Raw genomic sequence first — 27,701 nt, forward strand, 5'->3', positions numbered from 1 at the left:
CCAACTGGAGCCCTGCTGTCTTCGGCAGCCTCCTCCCCACTGCATCACAGTTCCTGAGCGCCGATCCGCTGCACACTCACCTCCCCTCAACACCGCTCCAAGGATGCAGCCTGGGTATGACTCGCTTTACCTGTTGGCCAGAGGCACACCACGAGGGAAGCCCTCCTGCCTCCTGAGCAGCCACATCACCCGCTCATGCTGCCTCTCGCCACCTCGCCCTTCACTCCCGGCCTCCAGTCATCAGTCACTAGTGCTGGTTGCAGAGAGCTTGCCGACCCCAAACCTGCACCACTGCATCCCCACTGAGATCAGCAGGCCTTGGCAGGGGGAGTCCTGTGTTCACACGGGTAAGTGCTGCATGTATTAAAACATTACTGGTGCAGGGTCCGGATGCTCACGGGCTTGCAGCCATTTTCTGGGTTGCCAAGCCACGCCCACTAACATGTAATTCTATGAACCTCTGTTGTACAGCTCTACTGTTTCTTGAAGCTAGTTTCACACTCAATAAACGCCCAAAGTAAAAATAAAATGCATACGATAACATATGTCTCTGGCCCTGTGAAGATGTTTAAGTAGGGTTCAGTAAATGTTTCAAACCTATTTGCACATTTGCCATATGTAAAATAAGCCTAACCCGTTGCCAGCGCAGGACACAATGAGTTTACCACTGCTTGACACCACAACTAAAGTGACATGGCTCCTCTTCCTTGGGCAGTTTGTATATTATTCTGACTTACTTACACAGTATGCATTCAACTTACACTCATCAATACATTCCCCGTTGAAGTTGTATAACTTATTGCTTTTCAGCTACACAAGCACACGTCGTTTAGTACTTCTGCTTAGGAGAGACTCGCAAGGGAAAAGATACATGCGATTTTTTCTTTACCCCTCCTAATATTATCAACAAGTTGGAATATATGTATACATTTTATGAAACGTGAGGTGTTTTCTTACGTGGTCTGTACAATTTGTTCATGAACATTTAAAATGACACGGAACGTGTCAGCAAATATGTCAGTTATTATGACTGGAGTTTCGGCTCCTGTGAGGTGAGCGACACTGCAAAGCATTTGGTAGACAAGTCCAACAGCTGAATACAATCCATGCCTGCTCCCCCAGCTGCACAATGTAAAGTACATGGCAATTTTCCAAATAATGTATCAAGCTTGTTTAAAATGTGAGGGGTTTATTCTCCTTTGCCAAGCATATTCTACATACAGAACATTCATGATTCACATGATATAAGTTACAGAGGATGTATGTAAAACAGACAGACTAAATCAGAAGTTAACAAACAGTAAAGGGCTTCGTTCACAACAGGAACATTGTTTCAAAGGAAAGCAGTTTCAGTGAGTAGAACGGTGAGGCAGATGCAGATCTGTGAATCCGCCACACCTGGCGGGAAGTTTCCTCAGACTCAAGAGAGAGCAATGACATGCTACAGGGGGCCATTAATGGACAATAGATCACAACCTTACTCACTTTAGATCTCAGCGCAATACACATCACAACTTCATGTGCAGTAATACTAAACTAGGCTGACAATAATAGTGGCTTGATTTGAGAGCCTCAGCTAATGGGCACGTGATCTACATCAATGGAAATACATAAACTCACACAAAACATGTATGTAAATGCAGATTATTTTGAATATGTACTGCTTTCGTTATTACATCTATCAACCACTCTGGAGTCCACCGATTCGTACAATGAACCTTCTTCCAGCTAGCATATCACTCGTCTACACCTACACCACGCGCAAAGCGATTATAGTGATTCCTATTGAAACTGATATAGTGCACATATTTGGAATATTTGACACGTGTTCTGTCTTTGGTGGGAGTCATTTAGAAAGCAACAGTGGATCAGACATTCTGAAAGACACAATTGATAAAGTGGCTTGCTATTGGGGACGCTGAGCACATGATTTGGAAACACTTTGCTTTCCAACTACAAGTGATTATGGATGTGTACATCTGCAAAGAAGTGTATAGGATCAGGCGAGCAGTGCTAGGTGTACTTAAAATCAGCTATGTAGTAAAAAGAAACATTTCTCTTCACTCATTCCAGCACCATAAACATCACTAACACTGGGTCTCAAAGAATGCGGCTAGGATCCTATGGGTGTTATCAGCCACATTAGGTTTTGGGCCCGACAACTGTGATGCCAATACAATACGGCTACATCAAATAATCCAGTAACATGGAGACTAAAAACAAACACAACTGTTCAAGAAGGTGCTTGGAACATAGGAGTGAGCACTGTCTAGGGTGTGTTGGCTACGAAGGATATCGAGCATTGAGAGCATTGACACAGAACGTTGGGAGAGAAAGAGCAGGCCCTGTATCCGTGTTTACACTGATACAAGGCCTGCTTGTCCTTGTAAGCAGTATGGGGCACTCTTTTGCCCGATTTTCTACAATGTCCCGGTAACTTTCCAATGTTTGAGTTAAGTTTACAAGACCTAGTTGAAGGAAAGTACTGGGCACTGAGGGCCCTAAAGACTGAGTTAAAGACCTGAGCACAGCAAAGTTATTTGATGAGGTCTAAGGACACATAGTTCCTGATGCACTCCAAGGGCGGGGGAGTCTAAAAAGCTTTCATTTCCCACGTCGATCATTCATGAGAAATAAAAGATTCAACTCGGTGGATGCAAGTCTTAACTTTCTATGCATATAGAGCAAGTGGGTTTTCCTCACCTACATTCTGGGACTAATGCCCACTCTGAGCATGGTATTAACATTAACATGCATATGCACATGCCTGTTGATAGTATATCTATGTCCAACTGGGCTGTCATGGGAAAATGGCTGCAGATAATTCTGCATAACCCATTGATAGTGCAAACATTCATCTAGGTGGTCCTCGCAAATTGGCTGCAGGTATTTATTTTGTTGCCGGTAGCCTTGGAATGTGGCTTCTTGAGCAATTTGGTGGCTATACCTTTTGCATAGGCCAGAAACTGGCCCTAATGAAAATAGCACATGGAATTCTGGTTTAAAATTAAACTGTATAGACCCCGCCAGAGGGGCGTCCAGGTAGTTTTGGGACCCTGAAAATTGAATTACAGGTCCAAGGACATTAAGAGTGCTAACAAGCTCACACACTATAAATCACAGTACCGCTCAAGGAGGGGGTTCATGAATTTAATATGTCCTGAATTCAGAATTATGCACACGCCTGTTGAAAGTTGAGTCTGCCTGGGGTTTTGCAGGGAATTAGCTGTGGAAGGAAGATTTAGGGCCTAATTCATGGAACTTTTAGAGTGGTGCAGAGTGACTTTTATTTTTTATTTTTTATATTATTGTGCTTTAGCTTCTTACAAAACTTTTTACACATAAAAATAGATCATCATAAGTCGTTTTGCGTCTTCAGGATTTCAAAGGGTACAGCAGGACTAATGTATAACCACTTTCTTGGTTATTTCCAGCTTTTAGCCTACATATTGCTATCATCTTTAGTTGTCATGTATATCTTTCCAGAGGGATTCTCAACAGGGTTTCTTAAAAGTTCATTCATCAGATTCACAGTTGCGCATACCAGCAACGTTTTGTGACCATACATGGACGAGTTCTACCATTCATCTGGTGTTAATGAGCTAGCTTCCTTCAAGAACTTGCCCAGATGATTTTGTTGCTGCTTTATCACTGCGGGACAAAAGAGCCTCAGATGTTTAGTGGTTTTGACTTGTTCTGTTTGCATAAAGACGTGACAGCTTTTCGATGCCACCTTCACTTGTTTCCTCTTGTACATTACTTCCATTGTATTGTACAAATTGAGCCTTATCAGTAGGAATTGGTTTACATGGTACCTACTTGAACATTTATGAAGATACCTGGGCATCATATTACGACTTTGTGATTCAGTAGGCATATCTCTGAGCGTTTTGTCGTTAGATCCATTGTCAACCGTTTTAATCCAGTCTCTTTGTTGTAATTTCTTTTTCACCAAACACGGATTTGCCATCAGTGTCTCTATATTGGTACTTAGCTCTGCCAGTTGTTTTTGCCATATCTCATTCCATTCATTTAGTGGCCACACTCCAGGTCTCGTTGGCGTAGCATTTAGGATGCGATATGGACGTGCTACTTTCTATGCAATGCCATATCTTTATATAGTCTTGTTGCATATAAGGATGTTAAGCCAAGTTCATATCGTTTGAGGCTCATAGGGACACTTTTAGGGAGTTGTAACACCGCTTTCCAAAAAACAACTTCTAGAGGTGTTCAGATTATCCAGTTTAGGCCAAGTGCTGCCTCTGCAGCATACATTATTATTGGTGTCACTTTTTGTCTATAGAACATAAGAACATGGCCCATTAAGAATTTTCCATATCATGCTTGTATGATTAAGCGTTCTGCAGCAAGCATTTTCATTTTCATTTTCAATCTGTTCATCCAGATGGTATCGGCCACTGATTTGTCAAAGTAGACACCCAGGTATCTAATTGAATAACTTTGTTCTCCATTTTCCAACGGGATTTTAGTTCCATGCATTATACTTATGATTTTGGATTATTTTGGTCATTTTTGCCTATGTATGTTTCCACTTGGGATAATTTGCGCTGAAGACCTATTATTACGAGGTCGTCTGAATAGACTTTCCAGCCAATCCGTTGCCCGTTGACGTTGAACTGCCAATAAACACGAACCGGCCCTCATTCACAGAGCAGTGTAAAGTGTATTTGTGCAGAGCAAAGTCACCTTACATTGTAAAAATACTCTTTGCACCACGCTAAATGGGTGGTCCAAAGAGTACATTTTTGTGCAAAAATTTCCTTCCATGAATTAGGCCCTAAATGGGTCTACTTGGAATGTTGTCCATTTGAGGAGTGAAGTTGGCAGTGCCAGGACAAGATGCCAGGAATGAAAGAGGTGTGTGATGATGGTTGGTGGTGACAGAGGTGCTGCAAACCTAAGGACGTCGAGAGTTGATCGGGGCGGGAGTTGTGTGAGCTGCACCCATGAAACAAGAAGGGGCAAATATCACTGGCGCTTCAGATTATTAGCTATGTCAAAACATCGAGGAATCTCGGCCATCGTCAAGAATGCATGCTATGCCTGAAATGTAGGGCAACATGAGCTTGTTTCTGCAGGCATGGATTAGCCAATGGATTAGTTCAATATGATTCGGAGGGATAACATGCTACTTTCATGAGGTACTCTGCCTTTCCTCTTCTTCCCCCAGAAGCTCATGGTATCCCAAGCTCTGGTTCTCTCTAGGTTGGACTATTGTAACAGCCTCTTTCTAAATCTACCTGCCTCTACTCTCCGCCCTCTGCAACTCATCCAGAACAGGACTGCAAGACTTGTCGTGGCCTCAAGCCCTGGGATCGTATCTCTCCAGCTCTGAAATCTCTCCATTGGCTCCCAGTGGATGCAAGGATTAAATTCAAAACCCTCTGCAAAGTCCACAAGGCTTTCTGGGGCCTGGGTCCAAAATACCTTCAGCTATCCATCCGCAAATACCTCCGCTATCGAGCTCTCCGCTCCTCTACCTCTAATTCCCTCATGGTCAGTCGTTTTTCAAAGAAATGAGCTGGGGGTAGATCTCTGTCGTCGGCTGGGGCCTCCCTCCGGAACAGCTTCGCTGCCACTCTAAAACTTGAGGAGATCCATCTCTGGTTCCGGAAGCACCTCAAAACGCTCCCCCTCTCCCCTGCTGATCAGTTCACTCTTGGCATCTTGCACCTGGCCACCCTCTGTCCTCCGGGTCCAGATACCTGCTCACCCTGCCACCCCTCCGCACCACCTCCGGGCCACCCCTTGCACTGGGGTCTATATCTGTACCCATGCAGCCCCCCCCCATTTATTCTTCCTGCACTTATCAGACCTACCCTGTCTGTTACCTTAAATCTAGCACTTGCACATTGCTGGCTGCACTACCACAGTTTGTTGCCTTTATTATTTATGTATTTGTTTATTTATTTATTACTATTTATCTGTTTCTCCTCTGCTTCACACTTTCCACTTCTCCCCCTTCCATGCTCTTTTCCCCTCCCCCTCTCCCATGCAATTGCGCATTCTCAATGTCACTGGACTTAGTAAGATCGCTGTTTTGTTCTCCCCTGTTCCCCTCCCTTGCCCTGTCACGCTCTGAAACACTTGTGTACGAGCGTGATAGAAGTAAAATATCAATATCAATAATATTTGGATCAGTTTTATTACTTGAAATTGTGATTTTTTTTTGGAAGTCATATTGAAGGTGATATATGATTTAGTCATTCACTCATTAGGTAGAGAGCTTGGTAAGCAGTGCGTTGCAATGAAATGCAACATTATGGCACTTGGGATGTTAGAACAATGAGGTTATGTGCTGCCAAAGTAAAATGCTCCTGCATGATCTAACATTGGCTCAACATGGTTTCCAAACCACAATGCCAGGTGCATCTCCAACTAATAGTGCACCGCTGTTATTGCAAATTATTGGTGCCAGTATAGACACAATGCACCAAATGGTATTCACATGTATCTGACCCATAAGAGCAACACTACTATTATATGACCGATTACATCTGGAGAAAGAAATCTCAGGTATTGTCTCACTGATGTTTTTTCAAACCTGACATTGCTGTTTTGCACCAACTATGGTTGCTTTTGTGGTAACAAGCAGATTCCGTTATGCATGCAGACAATAATGTTAGGATAACAGCATGAATGATCTGCCTTGTTATAGAGAAAGGGGCGAACTACAGGCATGCTATTGAGATTTCAGAACATGACGTTTTTGGGTGACTCACTGGATTTTCCAAATAGAAAAAAAATGTTCTTTTATTGGAAACATGGTAGGGGATTATGATTTCTGCCGGGTGTGTGAGGGTGTCAGGGTCGCTTGTCTTTACTTTCCTGAGACAAGGGACTGACAGAAAACGAGAGTGCGGCGGGTTAAGTGAATGCAGCAGAGCATACTACTGAAATGTTCTTACCGAGAAAAGGGCATTGGAAAGGGGAACCTTATTTATTGTATCAAAATGGTGGTCCATAATCCACATTTGCGACGAGTCGCGATGGATAGAGAACAAGGATTTGTTATGTTGATGAAAATGAAAGGAAAGACATGGATTGGCACACTTCATAATTGGGGCCTTTTCAGAAAGTATTTGTTGGGCCACAAATGGATTTGTTGGGGAAATGTGTGCTTGAGCACCTGATTCACACAACACGAAAAAGGGCGTTTGAAAGATTGCAGTCAAAATGAGTTGAGGTCGGCAACACACGGTAGTTGGTGGGATGTGGTGGACCTCCATCGACAGCTACGTTACAAATGTACCCTGATTCACAAATAAATAGCAAGTCACATGTTCTTGTGATAATTTCTTTCTGTTCCAATTAGTTGTGCCAAATCAGACGGGGGACCTGCACAGGTCAGTAGACACAGTGACACACAAAACACCACAAAACTGTGAAAGTGCTCCATTCCCCCTAAAGTTTGCTATCACTTTCAAGTACATTTTGTACAGATTTCTTTTTCACTTTTCCCCTTCTTGTGTTAAATTGTATTTTCAGGAACTTGGTGATTTGTTCTTTTTTCGCCAATCAGGCCCCTTGGCACGCGCAGTGTGGTAGTAATTGTGCACCCCGCATCCCGGATTGCTTTTCAATCACTCTACACAAGCAATTTGCATTCAGGCACACGTCTTTCCCTCTTGGAAGGGGCACATGCATTTCTGTGTGAATTAGCCCCCTTGTGTTCTGCATACGTTACCAGTCGAAGGACATAAGAAGATACACTTGACGCTCACATGCGAGATGCAGCGTGTCTCTCTTGGTACTGAAACTCCCTGTTGGTACACATCTGCTGGATATCAAATTAACAGAATCACAGAATTTGAAACACAAACATGTAAGACGTTGATAGCAGGTCCACGAAAATCTTCAAAGAAGATTTTCTCCTTGAAGTTTTCTGAGTTGACGAGAACAGAGAAGTGAAATGCAGAAAACATAACAAATATACTTCGCCTTCCTGTCTACAGCGTGATGGAGTCGCAGGCTGCTAAATGTTACTCTTCAGTGACAAGCAATCTGTAGCCACAACAGCAATTCATTATACACTATCTATTCCTTTCTCCCCATGTGAGATATTCCCTTCAAGGCACAAATAGATTAAACAGTGGACAGGACTTTGATGTTTAAATTTAAGAATTTGATGGTTCAATACATTGCTTATTTCTCTTTTTAAAGGGCACGGCAATACAAACATCTCCCAGAAAATGGAGCAGTGCAGGCTTCTGCCTACTGTACTTCACTGCTCTTCAGGCATTTTATTCATGATTGCTTTCGTTTTTATCTTCAAATATTCCACGTGTAGCTACAACATTGTAATTGGCGTCATTAATATCGAAAGCTAGTCCACGGGTTATTAAGAGGAGCTATGTTTGCATCACAATGAATAACCATATTACCTAGATTATACCTTATGTCAAAATGTATACCACTTTTGGTTTTAGAAAACTGGTTCTAGGGTCATGGAAGGTCTAACATTAGTAAAGGAAACACACAGTAGCAAATTTGTAGACCTGGAAATAAGTGCAATGTACTCTAAAACATTACATTATTAGTTGCCTATAAGAGAGCCCTTATGATTCTCCAACCCAAATAACTGTGTTGCCTTTTTTCACTTCAGTGATTTCACAGTTTAGCTTATTCAGTCGTCCATCGAGGATAAACAATGCATCCTTGGAGGGTGTCATCAGGTACTGGCCAAAGAGTCCACTGCCTTCGATTATCCGGTTTTTGCCGCTCCATGGCCATTCTTCGGTTTTTAGCGGCTCTTTTAAACTCTTCACCATCTTGACCTTACCGGTGGAAAGCTCCACAAAGAGAACATCAGTCTGTGTACTGGAGCTTGCATAGACATTGTATTGATGGGCCTCCGTGAAAGACGGCTGGAAAGCCACATCCGATATGTGCAGGTTGGTGTGAATGTCAAAGGTATCTTCTATATCGCCCCTGATCGAGATGGACTGGATTCTCACAAGACCCCTGACATCATCGAAGCTGACAAGGTAATGCCCATCTGGAGATACATAGGGCACCCCAGTGACATTCCCATTGTAACCAATGACCGAGTCTGTGACACTGTCTACAACTAGTTGTGGCAGAATGGCCCCTGTGCTGTCAGGTTTGCAGTAGATGAAATAGTATCCTCCCAGGTGTGTATAGGTCAAAGACTCAGGAACACAGTTGTAGTCCTTTAAACTGATAGTCTTTATATAGGACATTGTTTCAAGATCAATTTTCTGGAGAGCAGGTTCTGCTTTGTGAAGAATAAATCCAAACCTACAAGTAAAACAAATAAAATAAATATTCAATTAAAATTGAATTGCTGTTGTGTCTTCCTCTACCCAGTTGCATTATCGATATGCATTCAGAAAGACAGTTCTCAGACATTTACAGAGGTATTTCTAAGGTCATTCAGAAGGCAATTGCAGTTAGTCTATTATAGCTTTTCATCTGTTGGCCCCCCTTGTAATATATTTGCAAGGCCAGTTTAGCCTTCACATCCACTGAGACCAGATGTGATGGTTCTCAAACCAACGTAAACTATGCTAACAAAAGTTATATGCTTTTGTACGTTTTCTCCTAAATTAAAATGTTTTGACTGGAGAATAGATTTCCATGAATGTAAAACAAGGGAGACCCCATCGACTCTTGTGCTGCTTTGTTCAGATTGATGCAGTATACAAAACATACTTTAGGTGTTATATAAATAAAATAAACTATGTAATTAAATATATTGGAACCTATTATTGTGCAAAGTGGTCTCAATGGTGCAAACATGTGTATGTTAATCTAGTTATCCCTTCATAGCAACACTACTTAGCCCATGATATTGGTTGTGGGTCATCTCACAAATAACATCAGTGGTTCCACATTCACCTTAGATTTGATCACATTAGTCACTGCAAGTATACTGGTCTAACTGCAGCTACTAATTGATATCCAATGCTGAAGCAACATATTCCCTATACCACCCTACTAAATCCTGATTCTCAATTCTTTCAAGATCTCACCAAGTGAGTGTTTGGTTGAGATGTACATTACCCATTCACTGCATTAACCTCAGATCATGCGTGCATATTTCAGGATAACTGATTTATCAAAGCCCACACAGCTTCATTTACTTTCTGAGAAATATGTTACTAATGAAAGCACAGTGGTATGACACGTTGAATCAGTACAACTACCGTACATTGGGAAAAGGTGGCATGCAGATCTTTGACTGCACACCTTCATTTTGGGGGCCTGCAAGGTCTAAGGCAATGTATGGTTCAATTAGCAAACTATTCTAGGGAGAGTTCAAATATTGCACCACATCTGAAAGGATTAGAATACATAAGCATTGGCCTGTTTGAAGTAACTAGCATATTTTGTGGTGAGTCTGCTGCTACGTCATTTTCACATTTAGCCCTCAGCTGGTGGTGGGAAAATGGGCTGGAGAGGGAAACAAGTTAGATTTATGAAAATGAGCAAGTCAACGTGCCTTGTGCAGTTGGTGCAGAGACAAGGAGGAAGGGTGTGTGACTGTGACTTTGTGGAGTGGCACTAGCAGAGCAGAGGCTGTAGACGGGCAGGATAAAGGAGCCTGTAGTATGTCGGCATCTTGCAGGTGGACTGGGATAGGAAGGACAGGGGGTGGAGAGTTGGGTGAGGGGGATATTGTGGTGGAGCTAAGAGAAATGTAGAGAGGGAACATGTTGGTGGGAGGCTGCAGCTATAGAAGGAAGGGAACACAGGAATATACCGGAGAATACCACCCATATCCCCCATGCTCTGATGGGTCACACAGTCTCACAAAGTGCTACTTTGTAATTGGAAATACAATGTGCTTAAGGAAGAAAAAACATTTTCAATTGCGCTTTAGAATATGGTATGCAAAACGTCCCACTTCTGTAATGCTTTGCCATTGATCTTGTAATACCAAGGGTATCCTGAGCACACAGTCATATGCAAAAAGTGTTTGGTTCTGACCTTTGCGCCCAGGACATGATTATGCAATAGAGTGCTAGGTCTATTTTATGATTCGGTGGGACTTTATAAAATACTGTAAAATCTAAAGGAATGACTGTGAAACCTCCTCATGAAAAAAAAAAAAAGAAATGTCAAAAGGATTTAAACTTTGGAATGAGCCACTACACCTGGATATGTTGAGGTGCAACGTTTTAAAATGTTTAATAATCTTATTTTATGCATGTATTGAACATTTGTCTTCATAAAATCTCTGGATGGAGACTATCTGCTGGTGCTACATATCTTCATCAAATTGACCTGGGATGTTCAGGTGCCCTGCAGCCACTCTTCTCCACTACCTCTATGCATCAATCTTTGGTCACCTTGAAACACTTGTGTATAGGTGCGTTATAAATGCCATATTATATCATATCATATCATCCTCCTTCCAATTCCTTAAAACAATGTGCCAATTTGACTGCTGGGCTTCCTGGTTGAATGGACCAACACAAAGTCATGAATATCTGCTCAGTGTGTTCTGTTTATTACCACAAATAATACCAATTCTTTTCTTTTCATGAAGCTTTGAAACATATTCCATGGCCAATTATGAATAGTAAACATGGCTATAGGAGTGATGACCTCTTTTGAATTGGCAAAGGTCAAGACTACCAAAATTCATCACTGAAGATTATGATTGCTTACCGTCCACAAGGCCTGTCACAAAGTTCAACTGGAACTTCTGCCCATTCTGATGTCCAAATTAAAGCCAACAGAATACTGGTGAGGAATGATCCAAATATTTTGTACCATTGCCGTGACCAAAAACCTGCTGATAATTCCATCCAAACTTTTGATAAACTGTAATTGGTCCCTTGTGTTTCCAATATTGACAGCAACACTCATGTTGTTATATACATATTCCCCCATGCCCTCCAGTAGAACCAAATACACACTTCCTCTTTGGCCAAACCCAGGGATGTAATTTCACCAAAATGCCAGGGGTAGCGGAAGTGACATCACATGACCTTGGACCTCTGATGATATCACAGGAAGTGATTTCATTTGACCCTCCCACCTCAAAGTCACATCATGAGAAGCGATGGAACACGACCTTTCAACCGTTGACAAAACAGGAAGGGACATCACATATTGTTCCTAAGTACACTCCGAGAAATATGGTTGTGATATCACTATAATGTTATATACATTTCATAGATGAATGGATGACCATATGTATCATTGATATAAGTGTGCATAGGACCATATTACCAAATTACTGTGAATGCAAGCAGACGTTCAAGGCCAAATGAGAAGGATATGATATTATATAGCACTTACGCTTAAGCGCTTATACATACAATATCACCCAACCTGTGTTGGCTCTCATTTATCGACCCAGGAAGGGTGAAAGGCTGAGTGGAGGTGTTTACAAACAGGCTAAATCAGTGACTCACTACCTGAAGTGTGCCTGGAAATAAACCTTTATGAGTCTGGCAATTATTGGATAGATTTCTAGAAAGACAAAATATGCGTTATTCCTATTCTTTCTTATTTAGTGATACTCCCGTTTAACCATGGGGAACTATTTCCAACACCAAGACAAACTTGGTCACAATAAGAGCTGATTAGAGGAAACTGTGTTTCTGCCTCGATTTTCTTGAAGACTTTAACACATGCTGAAAAGAAGTACAAGATGTTCCAACCAGAAGCTGGCTAACATGAAAAGAGAGATAAGAATTATTGAGCACATTTGCTCTAAGTCTCATACTATTACAGGAACATTGATCTGCACAATCAAGAATAGTGCATACCATCCACTGTCTAAAATAACAAAATATTGTTTCTTCCAAAACCATTTCTCATCTGCTGAAAATAAATAGGGAAAACTCAACCCCAATAATCAGCAAGAGTGGCTAACAAAACGGCATCTGCTTTCATTGACAAAGTAAGGAGAGACTTAATAAGAATACTATCTAACTGTGTCCTCTTCACTTTCAAATTAGGATGTGACACAATTGAGCAATTTCCATACTGAAACCTCAGACAGCTTAATCACTGTGGCTAGGAAACTAATCCTGACCTGCTCAGTTCTGTTCATGCCGAGATAGACTTCGAAAGAAGTCAATCTTCACACAAGCCCAGCTCATAATAGATGTATGTAATACCTTGCTGCATTGAGTCACAATCCCAGTCACACTGAACAATACAAATATCATGCCCTTATTGAGATAACTAACATACGAGCCAACTATCACCATATCTCAAATAGTCTATTTCTGGGCAAAATTAATGCACATCTAGCTTCCAATCAACTACTGAAGTTCAGAGAAAAAGGGAAAACCTCTCCATAGGACCCAATCGAATTATGACCCCCTACTAGAAATTCGACTTACCTACTATTCAGGAGAAAGAAACATCTGGAAGCTGTAGACCATAATTCATCAGTAGTACTGCTCCTGTTAGATTTCATCACAGACTTTGACACAGTCGGTCAGCCCAACTCATAGAGAGACACCCATCTGTTATTGGACCTCAGGGCAATGTACTAAATTGTATCTACCGAAGTAAAACAGGTTGTTTCTCCTTGGGTCCATGCCCACGAGCATATTGGGAAGCTCAGGGCCCGTTAACCTCCATGTGGCTTCTAAGCACTTAATTTAAATAATTAGCAGGCCTTATTGAAGAGTTCATATCACTTTTCAAATGTTTGGTGATGATTCCCATAATCTTACTGGACACATTCACTAGGAAATCAAATATGTCGCGTTCACAAATTAACTTCAACAAATTAAAAGCTTACATTAGAGCTCTCATTCAAAACACACATTCCCAAGAAGAACCAGGGAACATGGGCCACCCAGTACTCCTCCTCAAAACCATTCCTTTCATCCATGTCCCAAATTCCAACACAGTTTGCCAAGTCCTTGTCATCTCCCATTTGGACAATGGAATTGACAAATTCAAAGGGATCTCTGAGGGCTCGGTGGGCCTTCTGAAATTCATACAGAAAAAGATAGCATGACCCATTACAGAATTTTAAAAAAACATCAACATCACCCCAATATTCAAGGCACTGAACTTGCTACCACTTCAGGGACCATATTGTTAAAGACAGCTTGCATTTCAAACAAAGCAGTTACATTGAAATCACCACTCTATTTGGCCAAGAATATCCCAATTCCGGAGGCCAGTGCACCAACAAAAGCCACAAAATACAAAGAACTGCACAATTTAAAAAAGAAAGAAAACATGCCTTTTCCTGCCATTTATCCTGACACTGAAACAATGTACAAAGGCAGATAATACTGGCCCCTTCCTTCCTATACTTCAGTAAGGACTTGAAGAACCTACTGCTCCAAGAACATCTCGCCAATCATTGATTGTTCCACTCAGCTCTGGTATTCCCTCCTGGAGCACCTCCACTAATCTGCTTCTCATAACCACCCCAGCTGCCATCCCATCTCTTCTGCTATGCCAGAAAGGTTAGCCCAGTGTATATCCAATAAATAATATACATAGATAGACAACTATCTCTACTTGAATGAATAAACACTTGAAATTATTTTCTTTTGAGTAGCAAGAGCCAACCTTCCTTCCATTTTCTAGCCTGAATTTAGAGGTGCCTGTCCTAACCGGTGGTCGAAGTGGGTGGGGGCAGTAAAAAAACGTGCTCCTCTACTTTTTTCTATTAAGTTATACTGTTCCTATACTTTTATTTTAAAAAGAAAACGTGTAAGATGCAGTTGAACCTTTCACTTCTGTGCGCTGCACTGAACGTTCCCTTACTGGACCATTTGGGGGGTTGTATTGTGTGGGTGGGAGGGGGCATGGCAATGGGTTTTGTGGGGAGCGGGACCGGCCAGCAGGGAACATAATTTCACTGCTTCTTTTTATTCCCTTCGACCACTGGTCCCAACCAACATGGGAAAGCCAAGAATCTGAACATTGCTTTCAACAATCAGCTCTCGCTAATCCCACAAATCAGTCAGGTGACAACACAAATACACTACCAACCGCATGTGTCAAATAGACCTTACAAAATGTCTAGTTTCCCTATGTGCATGTATTGCAAATATAATGGTCAAGCAAGTGAACATTAGTAAAGATGTATCATGTGTTTTTCAGCTAGTGGTATTGTAATCTGCATACGATGATACATGCTGTATTTTTTGAATTTTTTTTTTATTGTGCAATAGCCAACATTTGACTTTTAACACATTTCCAACAATACAAAAGAATAAATAGAAGTAAAATTCTTCATATAGTTTTCAAATTCAACATCAATAAAAATCTTCATCTTAAAATAAAAAAAAAGAAATAAACTAAACACACACTATAAGAAAAAAATGCTGTATTAGGCCTGCACGTGATTCACTCATAGAGCTTCCTCAGGGCCACTGCGTATCCACTGTTATATAGATCTTTATAGAAACCTGTGTTTGTTAATGAAATCAGCAAATAACTATGTAAGTTATTACTGGTAACAATAAGTCTGTTTAGTAGGGCATGTGTTCATATCCGTTTTAACTGAACAGCAAGTGTTCTTATCCCTACTTGTGGTGTTTTCCTTATTGACATGAGCAGTAATGGCTTACTGTTATTAAATCAGTCATTCCTGCCAGTGCAAGCCTGAGTAGTAATTATGCTGATTCTCCTGAGCGTGCTTTATATGAACATGGGCATTTCTTAGCGTGATCACTGTAAGTGAATAGAGACCTGGGTGAACTTGTGAATGCACTGTATACCGCATCCCCACAGTTGCCCTATCGATACAACCACTGTAATGGTTGTTTGTTGTTTGCAGCCTCTAGATGCATACCGGAGGTATATAACCCTTGTCATGTATGGAAAGGGGGTTCCCACTTTTGAAGACGATTGAAAACTAGGTGACGAATATCAAAATGATGATGCATTTTATATTTTTATTTTTTGGTCCTTTACATAAAGCACATAGAGACTGAACACACATTTCCCTTTTGAAATGTTGAGGCCATTAACAATGTTGGCTTGTAATGGTAGTGCTGGCTTAAGCAAACTTTGCTCAATACCAGAGAGACTTAATGAAAAGAAAAGAAAAGAAAAGAAAAGAAAGGAGCTCCTGGTTGATCAGGTGTTTGGGCATGATTAACCAGTGCTTGCAGCTTAAAGCTTGTTTACAGCAGTGGCCATTTTATAAGGGGCAGTGAAGCTGTAAACTGGTGAGAAATGTAATCAATGTTGCTTTTAGGGGAAACGTTTGGTTGTGGTGTGTAGTACATAGTGTTTGTGTTCTCTTTTTTGTTGCTAGTGGAACTTTCTACACTGGGCTGAGAGATGATGAATGGCACTTTGAAGTCTATATTTTGTTTCAATGCTGCATGTACAGTGCAATCCTACTCATGGTTAATAGTTGGTGCTTTGGCACTGTACAGTCTGGCACAGACAATGCACGGCTAACACGGGCAACTATATTTTATGAACACAAAAAACAATGCAACATTACCCTCGATCCATTCCAGATCAGAACAATAGATTAAGTTAAAGGGGAAGAAGTTCAACACAAAGAAGAAACATGCAATCTCCCTCAAAAATGAGTATTGGCTTGTGAATTCCTAAGATCAGTCAAGGCTACTGTTTGTTTCCGGACTGCACGTGTAGAATGTTGCTAATAACAGCTACGGCAGACTGCCCTACTAAGTGTGTTTTTGCACCTATGTGCTCCATATATATGCATGCATATAATTTCTTTTAGTACAGAAATGCAGTTTTTCTTCGCTGCTTGGCAAAACAATGACAATGGTAATCTAGGTACCATGACATTGAGCAATTCCGTATAGCCAGGCACGAGCACTTGGTCCAAGAGTACACCATCATGGGTTTTATACAATAGACGACAGGGCCTCATTATGACATGTGCGGAATGGGTTTAATGGCGCCGGTAATGGTGCCGGCGCCGTTAAACCCACTCCGCATTATTACGAGCTCCCCTCGCGGGTCCCGCGAGGGGACCAGGGAGCTAACAACGGGCCTGTTCATAATGGGCCTATTGTTAGCTCCCTCCCCATTCCAATTGAGCCCTACGAGGGCTCGAATGGGAATGGGGAAGGACCGGGCCCGGGTTCCCTGAAGGAGAAAATACCGGGCCCTCCATACTCGGAATGGCCCAGTATTTCCCCATTCAGGGAACCGGCACATGATTTTGGAGGCAGGGCATGGCTACCTCCAAAGTCGTAATGAGGCCCATAGAATGTTGCTGATGGATGTTGGAGCTAGGCAATCTGGCACTAACACGTTCCTGCATTAGTCCACTACCACACATGGTTAATAAGTGTCCTTGTGCAGGCTCGCACACATGAAGCATGTGCAGACACGCTACCTTTTGTTACTTTTGAACAGGTGAAACAGATGGCTATGAAGATATTTCTTTTGTATCCTTCATCTGCTTTTGCAGTGGATTGATATGTTTGTGCCACATCCATATTTATTCTACTTACTGCTTTGTAGGAAGAGCTGCCTGATCCATTCTGCATGTCTAAAGACGGATAGATATATATATATATAGCGTCCATGTAGTTATGGTTAAGTTGGTGTTTACATAGGAAGAGCATTTTTTAGGTGGCTTATAACTTCGCTCCCTCTGGACGAATCCTCACCAAACTTTATAATAAAAGTATACGGGCCACTCTGAATCTTTTTGCAAAGTTCTAGGGGGGGCAAAGTTATAGGGGGGTCCCAAAACTTTTCCCATAGACATAATGTGAAAAAACTTTGTGCACGCCTACAACCCAAACCGCTGGACGGATTTACACCAAATTTGCAGCAGGAGCGGGGACTTGGTCCCAAAAGCATGCTTTTGCAAATTTGGTGTAAATCCGTCCAGTAGTATTTTAAAAAATGACCAAAATGTAAGGCAAAAAAATTAGTGATATCTCCGTTCGCTCCGCGGAAGGACTTCCCGGTTCGCTCCGCGGACAGTGCCCTGATTAGCCAAGCGGCTTGTGTGATGTCCACTGACATGCGACGTGTTCGCTGATTGGACGGCGTGGTGCGTGAAGCGCTTCAGATTTTCTGTGGTGCCCGCCATCTTGCATTCGCCGACGACCGCGGACAGCGCGGTGAAACTTGGATTAAAAATTGTATTTAGTGGAGTGTGTTGGTGTGTAAGAGTGTTTGGGGAGGGTGGGGAGTATGAGATAGGTTCAATGTTCTGTTTTTTATGTGCTAGACACTTTTGTTGTGTTCGATTTGTCTGCGGACAACATGGCTGTTCTGAAATGTTCTATAGAAACTAAATGGTGGGGTGTTCTGAGGACGGAGTATGTGTCCGTTTTGTTCGCAAGCAAGCTAAAATTGAGCTAAGAACACTCGCGGTGTCCTTAAATGTTCGTACATAAACAAAATGGGGGTGTCCTGGGGACGCTGTCCGTATTGTACTCTGGCAAGTTGCATTAAGCTATGCATTGATATAAATAGCATTCTATTATTAACTTCAATCCAGTATACTAAGGTATTTATGTAGAAACATAGGCATTGTGTGCAGCATACATGATGGAGGTGCAATATTCATAAGCTTGCCATGTTGAATAGTGAAATGATAACTGTTTTCATATTAGAGTTTTGCGTACAGTGACACTTGTGATAAGTAGGTAATAAACACACACTTACTAAATAATTGCATTATTATAGACAAATCACAAAGAGACAACACCAGATACTAATATGAATATATACAAGGGAATTGAAGTAAGAAAAAGAAACAGCAATAGTAGCAGAAAGTGTTCATAACCTAAATGATTACCTTTATGCAGAGAACTGATTGCTCTGTTTCAAAGCTGTTACTTACTCTATCTATATATATCACATGATGTGTCTGGACCCTAAGGAAAACAGTATGAGTACAACATATACAAATATGAGCATGTATAGGGAAAGTACTGTAATAAAAAAACATCAAAAGTATCAGAAAGTGCTGATAAATCTACTGATAATTTTAATGCACAAAAAGGATTGCTGTCTTTCAAGGTTGTGTCTTCCCCTATGTATATGTTTCATATGATATGACTGGACCATAAGAGAATTATTCTAAGAACATACTTGAAGGATAAGTCTACGAATATAGTAATTTACAATTTTTAGTTCCTGACTGTTACTGAAGAAAATCATGTGGCCTAGATATGTCAGGAAAGGAAAAAAGAGGGAGTCAGACATGTGATGTCATCAGTGATGTCATCAATGACATTTGTGGTGTCATCTTTGATGTCCTGGGTGTTAGGCTTAGCAGTGCACGGTGGTGGTTTACCATAACTGGCGAATTTCAGGGGTTTTTCGGTTTTACTTGGAACCATAACGTCCCATTAACAAAGTTTTTTTACTGAATTTCAAAGGTTTTTAGTAGTGCAACTTAATATATATATATATATATATATATATATATATATATATATATATATATATATATATATATATATATATTCAATGAAAAAACTTTGTTAAAGGGACGTTATGGTTCCAAGTAAAACCGAAAAACCCCTGAAATTCGCCAGTTATGGTAAGCTAAGCAACCATAACTCGCTCCACCACGGTGCACTGCTAAGACTAACACCCAGGACATCAAAGATGACATCATAAATGTCATTGATGACATCACTGATGACATTACATGTCTGGCTCACTCTTTTTTCCTTTACTGATATATCTAGGCCAGTAACAGTCAGGAACTAAAAATTCAAAAAGTACTATGTTTGTAGACTTATACTTCAAATATGTTCTTACAAAACTTTGCTCACGTGTACAGCCCAAACCGCTGGACAGATTTACACCAAATTTGCGGAAGGAGCGTTGGCTTGGTCCCGAAAGCGTGCTTTTTTTTATTTGGTGTAAGTAGTTTCTTTTTAAATGAACAAAATGTAAAGCAAAAAAATTAGTGATATCTATGTCCGGTCCGTGGACTCACTTTCCTGTTCGGTCCGCCGACTGGCTTCTGATTGGCTGTGCTGTCCGCGGACTGGCCTCTGATTGGGCGAAATATTCGCAGACTTTTGCCTAGTCCGTGAACACCGGGACGCGTCTCCTGATTGGATGGTGAGAAAACGTGAAATGTGTCTGTTTTTTTTAAACGCCCGCCATCTTGGATTCACTGACTTTTTTGGGGTCCGCGAACAGCGTGGTGATTTTTTTTTTTAAAACAGCATTTCACTTTTCAAACTCAACAAACAATCTCTGGGGAGGTGGGGGGGATGAGGATGGGATATGGCCATAAAAAGCCAAAAAACGGGCTGTTTCACCCCCGAAGGTCTGCGAACACTCCAGATGTCCTGGGACAGTCCTGTGGTGTTTGTGAACATCCCCGATGTCCTGGGGCAGTCCTGTGGTGTTCGCGGACACCTCAGATGTCCTAGGACATCTGTACCTATTTCTGCATTACAGGGTTGGGGAAAAGCAGTTTTTGGATGGCTTATAGCTTTTGCACCACTCAGTGAAACTGCATGTAATTTTGTAATTTTATTCTAGGACTAATCCTGAATGGTTTTGCTAAGTTTTGTGGGATTCTGTCAAGATGGGGCAAAATTAGAGGGGGGGTCCCAAAATATTTTAAAGGCATATAAATGTGGTGTCATTTGAGGAATCTGCACAACATTTGGCAAAATGATTTTGGATCTAGATATACATGGTTTTCTAAAGTTTGGTGGGATTTTCTCAAGAGGGGGCGAAATTAGAGGGGGTCTCAACATTTTTAGATGGCTTATAACTTTGTTGCTATTTGATGAATGTGGACAAAAGTTTTGAGAAAGATTATAGACCCAACCTTCAATGTTTGTGTAAAGACTGAATGTCAATGGCTCAAATGGGAATGGGGAATGGTTCCTGCAAGGAGGACTTACCGGGTCCTCCTATGTCGGAATGACCCGGTAAGTCCCCATTACAGGAACCCAGTAATGGAGCCCGGTTTGGAGGTTTGGAGCTCCATGGCTACCTCCAAATCGTAATGAGGCCCATGGTGTTTTCTACTTCTGTCATAGCTAATTCTGCTCATTTGCTATTAGTGGCTGTCCCAGTGGTTCTTGGCTTCCTGTTACAGAAGGATGAATACTGTCAGGAGTGTCCTTATCTAGTTGAGCCTGGAGTTCTTCTTCGTGTTGCTGTTCATTGTGCAACATTGTTTCGTACTGTGTAAAGTATACATCAGTTATAGTGCTTTCATTCCTTTGAAAGCGCCTTCATAGGAGTCATAGATATCTAGTATCTCTTCTTCTTTTTTGCATGGTTTAAAAAGTTGTAGCAGGGACATGTAATATAGTTCTTTATGTTGAGGAGTTTTTAATGACAATTTGATATGATTAATTAAGCTTCGTTTGGTAAGTTTCACTAAGCTGCCTTCACAATTTGTCACTCTGTATCTACCTTTATTTTCATCAAGTTTTATATTATTTTTGTATGTGAAGTTTTGGTCTATGTGGTATAGACACATGGTTTTCAAAGTGGTACTCCTGTTTTGGTTATATGTGTCTTTTAAATTGTTTTTCAAAATGTCTTGGCTGTTGGGATCATTTGTGGCTATTGTTTCTATGTCGTCGTATGATTTGAGAAATCTTTTTCTAGATTTAGCAGGACCAAGATTTAGCCATACTATATTTTCAGATTTTACATACAAAACAGTACCGGTTAAAAAATCTGCAGCTTCATAGCAGCCACATTCTCTATGAGATGGCATTTTTATGCCTAAGCCGTACAATTTCTGAGATAGTGTTTTGTCCGATGATAGGTTATTCCAGAGGTCTTGAAGCTCTGTTTTTTCTGCTTTGGTTAAATAGACTCTAACATATCGTGCAAATACAGTGGAATTGTCTGCAATGTACTGCACATCTATGTTTGGATTCCATAAGAGGGCAATGATTGCATTGTAATCTAAGATCTTCTGTTCTTTTCATGTAATATGTGTTCTTAGTTGATTTACCTTTAACACTATATCTAACTGAAGACATGAAGTTGTTCACTTCACCTGTTTCTGTAACTGGTCTAGGGAAACCAAAGCGGCATTTGTTGTAGTATTTCCCTTTGTTTTTGTATTTGCAACAACAATATTTCCCACATTTGTGACTTTGAAATTGTACAATTTGTGCATGAAGATCACTATTTGTTGCTTCTGATGGAATTTCACAAGTGACATATTTTTCGATAAACTGTAAAACAGTGGCATCATTGTCTTGACCAAATTTAGGAGCATCTTTAATCCATAAAAGCATGTGGATATGTGGTGGTCCTCTGGCTTGGTAATCTTTTCTGGAAAAGAAGTGTTGCACTTCTCCGAGGGGAGGAACAGTTTTATTACAAATAAACTGTAGCATAGCAATGAAGCGATGATGGAAATATCTTGAAACATTCACATGATCTTTAGAGCAAAGTTCTCCAGGTGTTAGTATATCTATGTTTGTTTTGTTTTTGTTTGATATGCGTAGGAAATCATGTAAATCTTCCCATGCATATTCTGCACAACTTAATGTAACAAACGAAGTAGGCGGGCCAGTGTTTCTTATCATACAACATACATCTCTGCGATGTCGGAACCAGTACTCTTTAGTACCACGCCTGTTTGCTAACAGATTTGTAATGCTTGATTGTAAAACCTCATCTTTTTCTTGCACTTTTTGTGGTAATTGCATAGCTAACATATTTTGATGAAAGTGGGTACCTGATTTCAATGTGTGTGCAACTCTGTAGCATAGAGTTGCTAGTTCACTTTCAAAGAGTAGGTGGAATATGTATTCCACATTTTGTCTAAATCTGGGATCTTCAGAATTCGTAACGAGCGGTATTCTGATGCTGAATGGGTCTGCCATCGTACCTTCCTTCTTTCCCAGTAGGAAAGAGTAGAGGAAAAGCACATGCTTCTATATTGTTTTACCCATATGCTGATTGGTGATCCTTTGGTTTGTCACATTTGGTACGGTTCTAGTGCATCATCTATGGTGTCTTTAGAGTGGAATGGATGAGTTGTATGATGGTCTAAACTATTGGATACTGTAGCAGGATCTAGAAGTTCAAATTGACCAGATTCTGGTGACTCTTGAATTATTTCAGTGGTTTCTCTTCAATATTCATTTTTTTATAGTATTCATTATATTCTTTTAGATATTGCAAGGCTTGTCTAACTTTATGTAAGTCTACGAGTTGTTGCCAATTTCTTTTGTCTTTTGTTGGTACACCATTTACTAAGGCAATTACAGATTGCTCTATTGGACATTGCACTCCTAGAGTGTGCACATTTTCTTTCAGATCTAATAGTAAATAAACTACTTTTCCACAAATGCCTTTCACTAATTCAGAGGGAGGTAATTTTGCTGTTTTTGGTTGAAGGTGTATTATTGTTTGAAATGGGTGCACTGTTTGAATTATGATGCTCTCATATAAATTGGGTTGTTGCAGGGGTTTTGGCAGTGGGAATAATTCCAAGTTATTTGTGATAGCACGTGAAGGAGTTTGGTTGTTGTCAAGTTTTGTAGTGCAGTAAGTGCAAAGTATTAAGGTGTCAGTTATTTCATATTTGTTTTCTGCTATAAGGTAGAGAGCAAACTCAAATCATTTGGAATCTTCATTGTCTTCTATTTTGTATGTTACGTCTACAGTTTTGTGTTACTTTTATAAAAAGTTCTGCAGCAACACACACACAGATGGTTTGGTACTTCAGCGGATGTACTTTTAAATGTTAGTATTTCTTTTTTGTATGTGTGTAGTAGAAGGTTGCCAACTGTACAATTGTTGCTAGTCTGTGGTAAAGCTATTGAATTGTGTAAGTGGCTTTCACTTCCAAAATATTTTCTCTGGATATGCTATTTTTCTTGGAGTAGGTCTTTGGCTGTACCATGTAGAAGATTGTTATTTACATTGGCTAGTGCTAAAGCAGGACTTTCAGCATAGTACAGTTTATAGACTAGATTTCTTATAGTTGAATGATGTGTTGATATCATTTTGATATGATGGAAGGTGCCTTTGCAAATAGGTCCTGAAATGCGGGCTAATGAATGTCCTTGTAGTCCTGTGTATTTGCGCACTGGACAGGTATCCATATTTTGTAGTAGTTTCATTTTGATTTTGTCTTTGCCTTTCATATACTGATTGAGGAACTGGCGTAAAGTTTTGAAAGAATTTTTGGCAATGTTACACATTGACCTGCACGGTCATTTGTATACGGGACATGCTGGTTCAGTCGAATGGAGAGGCGATACTGAGTTTTCTAGGGATATTTTTGTAAGCAGTATTTCTTGTTCCTTTATGGTATTATTAAGTTTTTGTATGGCATTTGTGTTTGTTTGCTTTTGTTTGTATGCTTCTTCATTGAAATATGGTTCTGTGCTCGTGGTGAGACTCCATTCACCTCCACAGATATTTAAGAAGTTATTTTTGTTGACATTCCGTTTATTGAGAAGTCGGTTTTTGTAATTCAGTAGTTAGTTTTGTCAGTGGTTTCATTCTGTTTAACACTAAAATAAATAACTTCCTTTTGAGAAGGATTGCACTGTCTATCAAAGCTTCCAAGATTAATTTTCTACGGTAGATTTTAAGGGTTGTGCATGATTTCTCTCTTGTTTTTAAAAGATTCTGAACGACTCTGTGGCGGAACATTTTTTTCTAAAATAATGTTTTTGGTATGGTTACCACTACATCAAGATTTATAGGAGTAGTGGTAGCTGAATTCCTGTTAATCACTTTCTGTTTTGTTTTACATTTTGAAAGAGAGGGAAAGTTTTTGTATTGGAAGCTTGTTTTGTTTCGCTTAATGACTCTATTAGATGTTTTGTTTGAACTTTTTGTACAAATTCTGCTAGAGATGGATGCTTATTTTGGACACTTATTTTCATTTGCTCTACTCCTGCATTGCTTTCTAAGGACTTGCTTTTTGGTAGGCATTCTTTGGGGTCTGTTGAAAAAAAAAGAAGGTATGGGTTGGGCTGTTCTGCAATGTATGTGTGCTGTGTGCATGAGTGTCTGAGAATGATGGTAAGGATGTATGTGGTGGTTTGTGATTGTGCAGTGGGCAGCTACAACTAGATGGGAAGGCTATTCTTGTATTTGTGTGTTTCTATGCTGGGGTTCAGATGACAGTAGAAAGTAAGCTAGTGCTGAGGAGAAGCACTAATACTAAATCTAATGGTATAGAATTAAAGCAGTTCTTTGTTCTGCAATACTAACATTCTAGGGGCTGAGTTATGTCATTTGTGCGCCGAAAATCAGGGATTTGTGTGCCATTCTGCCTGCTAATCCCTGTTTAACAAATGGGGATTTGTTGGCAGAATGGTGCACAAATCTCCATTTTTCGGTGCACAAATTCCATGAATCAACCCCACAGTGTGTTTGAGTAACAGTTAGAATACTATTGTAGTATTGTATTTACTCTTTGGTGTGGAATGAGCAGGTTTCATCTGAGTTGTTGTTTGGACTTCAGATGCTGCTGCTTTTCAGGAGAGTAGGTTTCACTGGGAGAGTGTTCTTCACTGCAATTGTAAAAGAAAGAAGTTAGTAATTTTGTGTGTTTATAGCACAGATGTTAATGTAGACGTTGATTTTTATGTTTTTGTAGTAGTATTCTTGTTTGATATCTGACCATAGTGTGTGCATGCAGTTTCCTTTGACTTTGTGCAGCCTTTATATTTTACTTACAATGGCCCTCATTAGGACCAAGGAGCTAAGTGTTTAACAGCGCCGTAAAAGTCTGCGACACCGTTAAACACTTAGCGCCTTACTACGAGGTCCCTTTGCGGTACCCGACCTGAACGGCTGGTCTAAACCAGCCGTTAAAGTAGGGACCCGCAAAGGGACTCTCGAGGTAAGTACGGTACCGTAATTTGCGGTAATGTACTCACCGCCTTCCCCAGTGTTAGGGAGAATTCTCTGTTTAGGCTGAATTTCCTAACCTAGTGAGTCCCCCAGCAGCTTTGCTGGATTTCGGGAGTTTGTTTTTTTCCATCCTGCCAAGAGTGAGACTCTTTTTCTCCCACTCTTGGACATGTATGTGTGCAATTCCTTTTGAAAGGTCAATGTGTTCGATGGGCTATGGGGTCTTTTACTCCATAGGGTCTCATATGTTTTTCTATGTGTGTTACACCGCACCCTACGTGCCGTAACACTGGGGAGTCCTAGCGGACCCCCACCATAGACTCCATACCCGGGGACTGACTACTGTCTCCCCGGGCATGTAAATTCACCATTGGCTTTACTAGACCTAAATTTACTAACAGAACTAGTACAAACCATCTTATTGTGGACGTACTAGTAGGGGTAATTCGATTACTCCTAGATCTGTTACTCGAGGGGGCACTGTCCCGTCCCCCCTCGTCGAGTTGTGGCAGTGGAAACTACTTGTTATGTTCGACCCCGAACATAACCCTATGGGATTCGCCCCATTGTTGGAGATTGATACTTTTTCTCGTTAATCTCTAACGTACCACCGATCTACTTATCTTAAATAAGTTTTATCAGATGGTATTTTCTGCCAGAACTCGGTTTGTAAAATGGCGTCTGTGTTCATCTCTGTGACTCCTAAACCAAAGGTCGAGCCCTTTGTTCCACTTTTGGCGGGCTCTGTACAGAGACCCTCCAAAGTGGTGCCATTCTGTCTGGGTTACCACAGGGGTGTGGTAGGGGGTTTAGGCACTCTGGACCGAGTTGCCTTGCCAACTCCGGTCGCACTCTGGAGTGATTGGCCCAAGTGGTGAGCCTTCCCGCTCACCACTTAGCATGTGTTGATTGACAGCTAGGCTGAATGAATGGGGGTTTTCTGCATAAAAGCAGCGCTTTTGGGACTGGATCTTTAGAAGTCGCCACAGGACCTAAGAATCCGACGAGGGTAACGCTGAGCCGACCTGCACGACGACACCTCCGGTGGAGCCCTGCAGAACCGACTCACCACTTCCCGACGACAGAGGAGATCTCCCTGCCGGAGAGTCTCTTCCCCTGGCTGGTGGGAACAACCAGTGCCCTTTGCTTTTTATTCGCCCAGGACGCAGTGGTCGAATTGCCCGTGCAGAGCACCCCGGCAACCGGATAGCCACTACCCCTGTACCGCGACCAAAAGGTGGTGCGTTGTGACGGAGCACTCCGCGGCTGGTCTCTTCCCTGGTGGTGCACCGGACTTCACTTTTCTTCGACGACGAGATCATCTCTACTCTTGGCAAAGACCCGACGTGCATCCACCACCCGGAACAACTGCCCCCGCCGGAGCTGCCCTCCACAACAAGGTACTGTGTCCGCCTGGCGTTCCTTTCGATCGGTTCGAGTGAGGTGTCTTAATCCTCTCTGTTCCGTTGGGTCGCCTCCAAGCTTGCCTCATTTATTGTTCTGAACTGGTTCAATCTGCCGATAACAATTTGCTACAAAGACTTGAATGCATCTCCACTAGAGACTTGTTGGGACATCGCGCCTTGCCTCTCTCCGAGTGGGCCTGGCCTCTGAACTTTATGATCTATTGTGATTCTTGCCTTCCCGCCTTGCATTTTATCCGCGAAGGATAAAACTGTGTTGATTTCATAACCTGCCTATCTTTTTCTCTCCCGTCCTAACTAATATTAGAGTGTCATCTAGGTTGAGGTATACACCTCTGTCTGAAAATAAGTGGTACCGGTAGAACCTAGAGTTGTCGAAATATTGCTAGGGGGAGTGATCGTTTTCTGCTTCGTAGAGTAATTGTGTTTGATTTGTTTGCCGTGAATTTGCCATAGTGTTTTTCATAGATGTTTCGTTATAAATAAATACCTTAATATCTTTACACTAAG

General features: G+C 41.2%; 1 protein-coding gene across 4 annotated transcripts in view; it reads right to left on the reverse strand.

The window, feature by feature from the left end:
* Window positions 1–1,169: 1,169 nt before the first annotated feature.
* FSTL5 (follistatin like 5) overlaps window positions 1,170–27,701 on the reverse strand; it is a 3,721,575-nt gene continuing 3,695,043 nt past the window's right edge. For all 4 annotated transcript variants that reach the window (XM_069631359.1, XM_069631360.1, XM_069631358.1 and 1 more), the window contains one exon: window positions 1,170–9,282. In XM_069631359.1, coding sequence (XP_069487460.1) covers window positions 8,580–9,282 — 703 coding nt within the window. In that variant the 3' untranslated portion in view covers window positions 1,170–8,579. The remainder of the gene's footprint in view (window positions 9,283–27,701) is intronic.

The sequence above is a fragment of the Ambystoma mexicanum genome, chromosome 6q, assembly GCF_040938575.1.
Source record: "Ambystoma mexicanum isolate Mex_15411 chromosome 6q, UKY_AmexF1_1, whole genome shotgun sequence".
Classification (NCBI taxonomy): domain Eukaryota; kingdom Metazoa; phylum Chordata; class Amphibia; order Caudata; family Ambystomatidae; genus Ambystoma; species Ambystoma mexicanum.